This window comes from Ovis canadensis, chromosome 22, assembly GCF_042477335.2.
Source record: "Ovis canadensis isolate MfBH-ARS-UI-01 breed Bighorn chromosome 22, ARS-UI_OviCan_v2, whole genome shotgun sequence".
Lineage (NCBI taxonomy): Eukaryota > Metazoa > Chordata > Mammalia > Artiodactyla > Bovidae > Ovis > Ovis canadensis.
In genome coordinates this window covers 33,944,878-33,955,108 of record NC_091266.1, presented here as the reverse complement: position 1 = coordinate 33,955,108, position 10,231 = coordinate 33,944,878, and the positions used below count along the sequence as shown (strand labels likewise).

The following is a 10,231-nucleotide window of genomic DNA, read 5'->3' as shown; positions in this document are numbered from 1 at the left end:
TGTGTGTGTGTATGTGTTTGTGTGTGTGTGTGTAAAGCTGGCGAAGGTCGGGACGTGACAGGTCGAACTGTGGGCCCCCCAATTCCCCGCAGCCCCTGCCGGCTCTCGGATGTTCCGCCTTTGAAACTGCAAGCCCGCTCGCAGCGGCAGCGGCGGGCGAGTGGTCGTCGGGAGGCGGGGGCGGGGAGGGGGCGTGGGGGGAGGGCGGGGAGAAGTCTGGCTCTGGTTATGTGCTTTTCGATTGATGGATGACTGCCGGGTGGGAGCGAGCGTGCGGGTGTGAGTGTGTGTGTGTGTGTGTGTGTGTGTGTGTGTGTGTGCGCGGGGTGCGTGCGCGCGCGGGGCCTGCCCATTTTCCTCCTCGCAGCAGTCAGTTGGGAGCTGGAGGGAGGGAGGGAGACGCAGCCAGCGAGAAACGGAGAGAAGCCGAGCGCCCTCCGCCCAAGGCGCGCTCCCTCCGTCCGCGCACAGGCGCCGGCGCTTGGAGGAGCAAGGTGCCACCCAGCCCGCAAGGGTGCAGCGTACAAGCTCACGGTCTCTCGGGGGCTCTGCCCCGGGACTGCACCTGGAGGCCACCCCGGACGGGGATGGTGAGCGGCTGCCGCCGTCCGGCACGGAAGCGGGACGCGGTGAGGGCACCATGGCGCTGACACCCCTGAGGGGGCCCTCGGCGTTGCTCGTCCGGCCCGCGTTCTGGCTGCTGCTGTGGGCAGCCTCGTGGCGCCTGGGTGCCACGGGGTGCCCCGCCCTCTGCACCTGCGCTGGCACCACGGTGGATTGCCACGGCACCGGGCTGCGGGCCGTTCCCAAGAACATCCCGCGGAACACGGAGCGCCTGTGAGTATGGCCCCCATCCTTAGTCCGCGGGGAGCCCGGAGGTTGCCTTCCCACCCCGACGCAATTCAGGGCCAAAGATGGGGGCAGGACCGTGGGGGCCTGGGCTCTGCAGCGAATAAAGGAGTCAGTGCCTGCCAGGGGCCAGGAGCCAGGAGCGCTGCCCTTTCCCTTTCTTGGGATTCGAAGGGCCCTTGGGGGGCTGTCAGCCCCCATCCTCACACCTGCACCCTGCGCTCGGTATCGCAGGCCTTCCCACTGGGCCAGCACTTGGTTTCTCCAGGGCGCCTATGATTTGGTGCCAGAAAGCCTAGCTGGCCCCAGGAGGGACGTGCCTCCTGCTCACCAGGCACCGTGGCTCCTTCTGGGCACATGGGGCTCGGTCTGTGTTCTGAGTGGAAGGTGTGCCTTTGGGCTCTGAGGGCTTGCAGGTTGCTGATGGGCAGCAGGAGGGGATGGAGTTGAAGTTTCTGGTCCTCCTCCCCCCACACCCAGGTTGCTCCCCATTGTTTGCCCCAGAGCCTTTAGAATTTTTCCCTTGCAGGTGGGAGGCATGGTCCCTCACCACACATCCAGCCATCCCCAACCCAGACAATGGACTTGAGGAATTGGGGTTTGAGGCTTGGGATATGTTATATTCAGCACCCAGAGAGGGGTACATGTGACCTGAACCAGGAGTCTGTGAATAATGCTGAGAGGTCAGGAACTAGGAATGGGAGACACGAGGTTAAAGACATTGACCATGACAAGTCATTAAAAAAAACATTATTTCTCTTAGCCTGTTGTCTCCCACTTCTAAATTCTTGAGAAAACTCAGCCCTTTCTAGACTGGCTAAGCTTTGTAGTGTGTGAGTGGTTAGCATGTGTGTATGTGGTTAGCTTGCCTGTGTGTTTATAGATCGATATAATTTGTTTTCCCCAATTATCTTGCAGAATATGTGTGTGTGAATTCCTGGGATCTGTGGGGTCACCTAAGTCATTCGCACAAAGCTGGGAGAATCTCCTTGTCCACGGGCTGTGTGTGTAGATTTTTGGTCTCATGTGGGGCCTTTGTGCTGCTTGTAGAGGTGACTGCCTTGGGAGATTTTTGAACTGGACTTGGGAGGAGGCTGCCAGCCCCTTTGAAACCCGCCTTCTCCTTCTCACACTCCTGGGCCCCTGCAGTGGCTCTTGAGAACTTTTGAGTGTATTTTCATGACTTCCAGCTGGTCAGAGGCAGAAATCTGACCCTGGGGGGAACAGTCTCCTGGATCAAACTCTGTACCAAGGTCAGCAATGAGCACATTGGCTGAGACTGAAAAATTCCCGTGGAGGGTTCAGAGAATTTGCAATCTAGATGCAATCTAGATGGGAATCGAGGCAAGTGTGTGTGTGTGTGTGTGTGTTGTGATGCTGGGGAAAGATGCTGCATCAGCAGAAGCTAGAACAAACTGACATTCCTTGGGGATCCTGTGTGGTCCTGGAGAGGAACAGAAGGTCAGAAATCTGTCTAGAGGATCCCCAAGGCTGCAGGGTCACCCTCCACACCTGTTCCCTCTGGACCTCCTCTCTGTTCCTTTGCCTTGTCCTTCGGGCATTTCTCCTGTAGCTGTTACCCTGGTAGCAGCCTAGGTCTGAGAATTTTAGCTCCTCTCCTTTGCTTTTGGGTCTGAGTCTTGAAGTCATCTCCTTTCTTGCTGTCTCTCCACCTTTAGATTTGAGGACAAGGTCTGTTTTAACTTTTATGAACTCTTGAATTCTTGCAAATCAGAATGTGATGTAAGTGAAATTTCCTGGTGTAAAGTCAGTCATTTGCTGTGTGACCTTGGGCAAATTACTTAACTTCTCTGAGCCATTGTTGTTTTCTATTAGGAAAAGGAGGCTGTTGATACATAAGGTCTCTGGTTCTTGTGAGGACTGAAGATAATGTATGGGAAGTGCTTAGTACATTGTGAGGCCTGCTAAATGAGTGCCATCTTCATTATGATAGGATCAGGAGAAGAGTCTTGTTACTGAAGTCAGCAAACATTTAGGGAGCCAGTAGCTGCCCTGGGAGTTGAGGCTCCAGCTGGGAGTGAGCAAGCCCCGCTCTCAAGGAATGTACCGTTGAGAGGATGGGGCAGGGGACATGGAACTGTAAACTCTGGCAGCAGAGTGGGGTCATGGGGGAAGCTTTGGGATTAGAAGGCCTTTTCTCAGGTGAAGGAAGTTCTCAGAGGATAGACTGTTTTATGAGGGTACCTTGGGACCCATCAGTGATTGGGTCAGATTTTGCCAAGGGGAGGGGCAGGTGGCCCAGACAGGGAATGCATGAGCGAAAGGCCTACAAATGTGAGTATGCCAGGCTTGCTGGGCAAATGGACCAGTTTGCTCCAGGGCTGAAACATGCCGCGTCCAGGGGGATGTGATGGGACTTGAGGTTGGGAAGGGTCAGGAAGGCCTATCTGGATTTTTTCTTTAGAGACTTCAGGGTTGGGACCCAGGAATGAGTTGTCAGGTCTGAACCTTGCTATGTGCATGACTTTTCAGTGGGAAAGGCTGTGAAAGCCGAGGGAGTCTGTGTTTTCAACAGACAGGCCGCGAAAGAGCCATTTGAAGAGGAAGAAGAGGCCTTGGGCAGACTCAAAATAACTGTGGCAAATGCTCTGTCTAATCAATATGGGTGTCATGCAGTATCAGAGCCCGAAACAACGGCTTCTTCCGAGGCTGTGAAATTTTTATAGACCGCAGCTGTGCATTCGTTTGTCTTTTGTCCTCCGGGCAGTTTCTCTCGCAGCCTGTGCAGCCCAGCAACTTTATGATCATGTATTCCATACCTCAGGGTCCAGCCCGTCTCCTCATATGGGAAGAAATTGTCATTGGTTTGCTGCAGGGACTTCTGGGAAGAGGCTGAGCAGGCTCCAGAGCTGTTGAGGAAATGGGTTCACCCAGAGGGTCTGTGGGCTGGTTGGGCTGGTGGGGAAGGGATGCTGAATAATTCACTGCAGAGGAACAACTGAAATCCAGGGCAAGGTTGGGGGTGTGATGGAGGAGGCCTGGGAGCTCGTCTCTTTGTGGGGCCCAGACTCAGGGGACCCCGTCACGGCCAATATTGTTTTTTCTTCCACTCAAGGACCTTGGCTTTCAGTTTTTGTTTTGTTTTGTTTTGTTTTTTTTAATTAAAAGAATCTTTTGGACTAGAGTGTTTCAGACAGTGTGCAGTGCACGTGGACCCCACTTCTCCCCTCGACTCTGGACACTTGAATTCCAGGCTTGCCACTGATGCTCCTTGTGGGTGTAGGATGCAGAGAGGAGAGAGAGGCTTGAGGATGGTGAGAGGGCCCTGGGAAGGCCTGCTGTCTTCTGTTTTCCTCCAGGTCCAGCACTTTTCCCTGCTCTTTGGGCCCTGGGGATCTACGTTCCTGCCTCCTCGATAAGTTCCCTTGCCTCCTAGCCAGTCCATCCTCTGCCCTAGCTCCCTGCCAGTTGCCAAGGCCTGGGAGGCCCCTGCCTTCTCCCAGTTTAGCCACCTGTGTCTGGAGCCTCCTTCAATGGGGATAGGTGGTTGTGACTAAGGAAGACTGCCCAGGGCACCCTCAGGCTTATTGTCTGGGAGCCTATTTGGAATTCCAAATAGTGATTGGGTGGTGGCTGCAGTGAGAGGGCTCAGGGGGCCAGACAGGAGCCATGTCTGCCACCGGGGCCTGGGCTGTCTGGGCAGGACTGGTCTCCTGCACTGGAGAGCCGCAGGGATGTCGGCTTCTGCTGAGGCTCGTGTCTCCAGTAGCAGGTGTGCTGGGCTTATTGCTGGGCTCCGAGTGGCTGGTGGTGCTGCCCGGTGTTGCCGCTCCATCGGACCCGAGACTCACTTTCCCCACCTGTAGAAGGGGTGACGGCTGCGGGTTGATGGTGGGGATTAAGTGAGAGCATGCATGTGGAGGACCTGGAGGCTCACTTGGCACATGTTGGGTGTCTTGCCGTCCTTCTCCCTCTGGGGAGAGTGACACCTGCTAGCTCTGGGTTTTTACCAGACTTCTCTTACTCTACATGTGTGAAAATGCTTTGTAATTCAAACATTAGGTGAGGTGATTGTTATTTTTATTACTGGAGAAGCTCACGCTGAAGGCTTGAGGGTTCAGGTGGGGCAGGAGAGAGTGTAGGAGGAGACAAACATTTGAGTGTTGGCCAGGCTGCACGCTGGATTCTGGCTCTCAGAGTGCTCCTTCCCTGGGCCACCCCACATCCCTGAGGATCTGGGGCGCAGGTCAGTGTTCTGCAGGGCCTCTCTGCAAGGTAGACAGCTCTGAGGCCAGATTGCTTAGCTGTTTAGCCCCTCTCTGCCATTCAGCAGCTGTGGGGACCGTGGGCAGGTTATGGGGTTTAATTCACTCACTCAACAGATAGCTGTCTCTTGAGTGTCTGCATGGTGCCGAATGAATAGTCCTGGCTGGAAATTGAAACCACCCCTTTCTCTCCGAATTTAGTCCAGCAGGGGAGATGGAGATGAATGACACAATATGAGAAGAATCACGTAATCGCAAACTGGGATAAGTGTGACTTCTGAGACTCCCATTTCCTCGCCCGTAAGATGGGGGTGATGACAGGACCTGCTTCAGAGGGTGGTCCCGAGGGTTGAATGTGGTGATGCTGGGAGAAGCACTTTGCACTGGGCCTGGCAGACAGCAAGTGCCCAATAAACGGTAGTGGTATTATTGTTATTAGGGTGACAGAGAATTGCAGGGCCGTGAAAGGAACTCGGGCACCACTCAATGCTGGATCCCAGCACAGCCCTGCCCTCTCGCCAGGCATCCTGCGGGGGCTCTGGATCCCCAGGGAACACTGATGGACATGGAGACCGGGCTGCCCCTTCTGTGGTGTCCCCTCCCTGAGGCAGGAGGCTGGCTGTGGTGGCCCAGGCTGCCCGAGGCTGCCAGCAGGGGTGGCCGTGCTCTTTGGGGGCTGGCTGATGGGCGGCAGGCGGGGACAGGCAGCCCCCGCATTATTGGGAGCAGACGGGAGCTTGGCGGAATTGCCGCCTTCAGTTCTGTGCCGGCATTAGCAGCTCGGCAGGGCTCTTGCTTAATGGGATTTTCTTCCCAAATGCTGTAATTATCACTATACAAATACTTATTACCCAGAGCAGATGACGGCCGGGCTTTGGGCAGTAGCCAGGGAGCTGGGATGTGCTCGGGGTGGAGAATTGGCTCCTCTTTTTGAGCTCGAGACCCCCTCCTCTTCTTTCTGGATCCCAGCCTGCGGCGGACAAACAGCTGTTGGGCACCTGCCGTGTGCAGAGTGTCTGGAGTGGTCCAGGGTACGGACTCGCTCCTCTGGGAGCTTGCAGCCTGGAAGCTGGAGAAAGGTCTGTCTGTGAAAGAACAGATGTGTAAGGATGCTCACAGGGATGCAGGACGCAGAGCACAGCGGGCGACCAGGGCAGCCTTGGGTGTGAGAATGGTCTGGTTTGAATCTTGGCTTTGTCAGCTACCACTTGAGAAAACTCAGCCGGTTCACGAGTGACTCAATTTCCTCATCCGTAAAACGGGAGCATTTACCTTGTAGGGCTGTGACTTCAGATGAAATAGTGCACGTAAGATGGTTAGAATAATGTTGGCATGTAGAAAGTACTCCATGGATGTTAGAGATGAGGAGATGGAAGTGAGACATAGAGGAGAAGATGAAGCCCTGTGGGAGGTGGGATTTGAACCGGGCCTTGAAGGTTGGGCAGGAATTAGGTGGGCGAGTGGTGAAGCCAGGCAAGGGAGTCTGGGGGCATCCAGAGGAGTGCCATACGTTTGGGAAGGAGAATGAGGAGCAGACCCAGCTGATGGGGTGAACGTTTGTGTTGGTGAATTCTGAGAGGGGAGACTGAAGTAACAGGTGGGCACAGGCCACGGGAATGGGGAGCCATTGGAGGTTATTATTATTTTTTTTTACTATTCAGTGATGTTTAATAAATCACCATGGCCCAGTTTTAAAATATTTCCATCACCCAAAAAGATTCCTTGGTTCATTGTAATTTTTTATTTTGTTATAATTTCAAATACCAAAGAGTTGCAACAAAGGAATATCCCTTATCCAGACTCAGTTGTTTGTACTTTGCCCACTTTGCTTTATCATATGTTACACACACAGACACACAGACACACACACACAGACACACACACACACACACACACACTTTGTTTTTCCTGAACCATTTAAGAGTAGATTGGAGACATAACTTTTTTCCTCTAAATATTTCAGTGTGTATTTTTCTAAGGACAGTAAGGCTATGAAAATCAGAAAATTTAACATTGGTACAAGATTATAATCTACTCCGTGGCTCATGTTAGAATTTCATCAATGGTACTAATAATGTCTTTTGTAGCTTTTTTTTTTTTGTCCAGGTTCAGAATCCTGTCCAGGATCACACAGGGCATCTGCTTGTCATGGTTCTTTAGTTTCCTTTTAATTTGGACCAGTTCCTTAGCCTTTCTTTTTTTCGACCTTGACATTTTGGAAGAATACTGGCCAGTTATTTTGCAGAATGCCCCTCAGTTTGGCTTCGTCTGCTCTTTTCTCATGACTGCATTCAGGTTACACATTTTTGCCGGGAATGCTAAACAAGCAACGTTGTGCCCTTCTCAGTGGATGATGTCAGAAGATACACGATGTCAATTTGTCCCAATACTGGTGATTTTAGCTTTAGATTACTTGGTAATTCTGTGTCTTCTTGGCTTCTCTGCTCAAAAGTTACTATTTCTCTTTTGTTATTAATAATTAATTTGCCAGCAGATACTTATACATGCAAATATCCTGCTCATCAAACTTTCATTCACTACTGTTAGTACCACTGATGAGAAATTTCTGACGCCATCATTTTCTCTCTATGTATTACCTGGCATTCTACTGTAAGGAAGAACTGCAACTTCTCCATCTGTTTGTTATTTATTTATAATAGTATGGACTGCAGATTATTCTTTTATTCATTGGGTTATAATTTGTAATAATGTTAGTACATTATTTTGATGTTCAGCTGCTACTGCTGCTGCTAAGTCACTTCAGTCATGTCCGACTCTGTGCGACCCCATAGACAGCAGCCCACCAGTTGGTTATGGTGACTGCGATTTCTGACAGCGGATTTTCTATCACTGCTGTGTTTTTATTCTTTTAAAAAACGCTTTTACTTTTAAAACAATCTTAGGGGCTTTCCTTGTGGTCCAGTGCTTAAGATTCTGTGCTCTCAATGCAGGGGGCCTGGGTTCGATCCCTGGTCAGGGAACTAGACCCGAGCGCTGCAACTAAAGAGCCTGCCTGCCACAGCTAAGACCTGGTGCATCTGAATAATAAAATAAAACAGAACAAAAGAAGAAAACAAAGCAATTTTAGACTGTTAGAAAATTTGCAAAAATAGTAGAGAGAATTCCCATACACCCTTTATCCAGCTTCCCGTGTTAACATCTTTCTTAATCATAATTCCCTGATCAAAACCAAGAAATTGACATTGGTACACTACACTTAGCTCAGGTATAGGCTTTATTTGCATTCCGTTAGTTTCCCCACCAATGTCTTTTTCTATTACAGGATCAATCCAGGATCCCACATGGCATCTAATTGTCATTTCTCCTTAGTCCCCTTCAACCTGTGATAATTCCTAAGTCTTTCATTGTTCTTTATGATCTTGACACTTATAAAAATAACTAGTTATTTATTTTGTAGACTGTTCTTCAGTTTGCATTTGGTGTTTTCTGTTTTGTCAAGAATGCTACCAAGGTGATGTATTCTTCCCACAGCATCCTGTCAGAGGTGGGTGACTTCGATCTGTGTCGTTGCTGGTGATGCTGATCTCGATCTTTTGGTTAAGATGGTGTCTGCCAGGTTTAACCACTATAACGTGATTTTTACATTTGCGATTATTAAATACTTGGGAGGAGATACTTTGAGAGTATGTAATATCCTTTTTGTCCTCAAATTCTCACCTACTAATTTTAGCATCCATTAATGGATGTTGCCTGCAACCATTACTATCCAATTTTGCTTTTCTATTTCCCTCATTCCTTCTTCATTTATTAATTGTAATTCTTCTGTAGGGAAGAAAAATCTTATTTCTTTTTAAGAAGGTTGTTTTCTTGATGGGTGCCTTGGGTTTTGAGTTTCCTGAGGGCAGGGACTGTGTCTCATGTATCTTTGTATTTCCATCTCCTGGTGCATCGTAGTTGTTCCAAAAAATGTGTTTAATGAATTTTTTTAAAACCTGTGGTAGGATATTTCATGATCCTGATCTTTACTTTAGGAAATGTGGTCATTGTGGTAGGCTGAATAATGATCCTCTAAGATGTCCACATTCTAATCACTGGAACCTATGAATATGTTACCTTACTGGGCCAAAGGAACTGGACAGATGTGATTAACTTAAAGATCTTGTGATAAGAGATGATTTTAGATTATTTGGGAGGGCTCAACAAAATCATGGACTTCCCAGGTGGCACAGTGGTTAAGAATCTGCCTGCCCACACTGGAGACAGAAGAGATGTGCTTTTGATCCCTGGGTTGGGAAGACCCCATGGAAGAGGAAATGGCAACCCACTGCAGTATTCTTACCTGGAGAATCCTATGGACAGAGGAGCCTGGAGGGCTGCAGTACACAGGGTCACAAAGGGTCAGACGTGACTAAGCCACTCACTGAGCACACATGCAGCAAAATCGCAAGTGTTCCTAAAGAGAGGCAGGAGGGTCAGAGTCAGTAGCGGGAGAAATGTAACGATGGAAGCTAGCGGTTGGACTGATGTGAAGAAGGGGCCACGAGCCCAGGAATACAGGCGGCCTTTAGATGAAAAAGGAAAGGGGGTCGATTTTCCCCTAAAGCCTCCAGAAAGGACTGCAGCCCTGGGAGCATCTTGACTTTAACCCAGCGAGATTGTTTGGACTTCCAATCCCCAGAACTGTAAGAGAATACATTTGTCTTGTGTTTAAGTGGACTTCCCTGGTGGCTCAGACGGTAAAGCGTCTGCCTACAATGCAGGAGACCCGGGTTCAGTCCCTGGGTTGGGAAGATCTCCTGGAGAAGAAAAAGGCAACCCACTCCAGTATTCTTGCCTGGAAAATCCCATGGATGGAGAAGCCTGGTAGGCTACAATCCATGGGGTCGCAAAGAGTCGGCCACGACTGAGCGACTTCACTTTGCTACAGCAGCAGGCATCTACTATAGTCCTTAAAGGGTCTGGAGGGCACCGTAGAGGCCAGGGAATGAGAGGAGGCAGACCTGGGCTGAGGCTGAGAGTGCAGAAAGAGCAAATGGGACCATCATGAGTGACCCCATGGCCCAAGCCTGGGAGAATGATCTTGCAGGGTAAAGTTGGGGAGGGTGACTGACCCTTGAGGAGAAGCCGTGAAATTGGCTTCTCTTCTTTTGTTTGAATTGCCAATAAAAACTATGTGAAAACAATAACCCTAGAGG

General features: G+C 50.3%; 1 protein-coding gene across 2 annotated transcripts in view; it reads left to right on the top strand.

Annotated features, from left to right (window-relative positions):
* Window positions 1-445: 445 nt before the first annotated feature.
* Window positions 446-10,231, top strand: part of SLIT1 (slit guidance ligand 1) — a 170,029-nt gene continuing 160,243 nt past the window's right edge. The window contains exon 1 of one of the 2 annotated variants that reach the window (XM_069568051.1): window positions 446-837. In XM_069568051.1, coding sequence (XP_069424152.1) covers window positions 641-837 — 197 coding nt within the window. In that variant the 5' untranslated portion in view covers window positions 446-640. The remainder of the gene's footprint in view (window positions 838-10,231) is intronic. The other variant, XM_069568052.1, reaches the window with a different exon arrangement.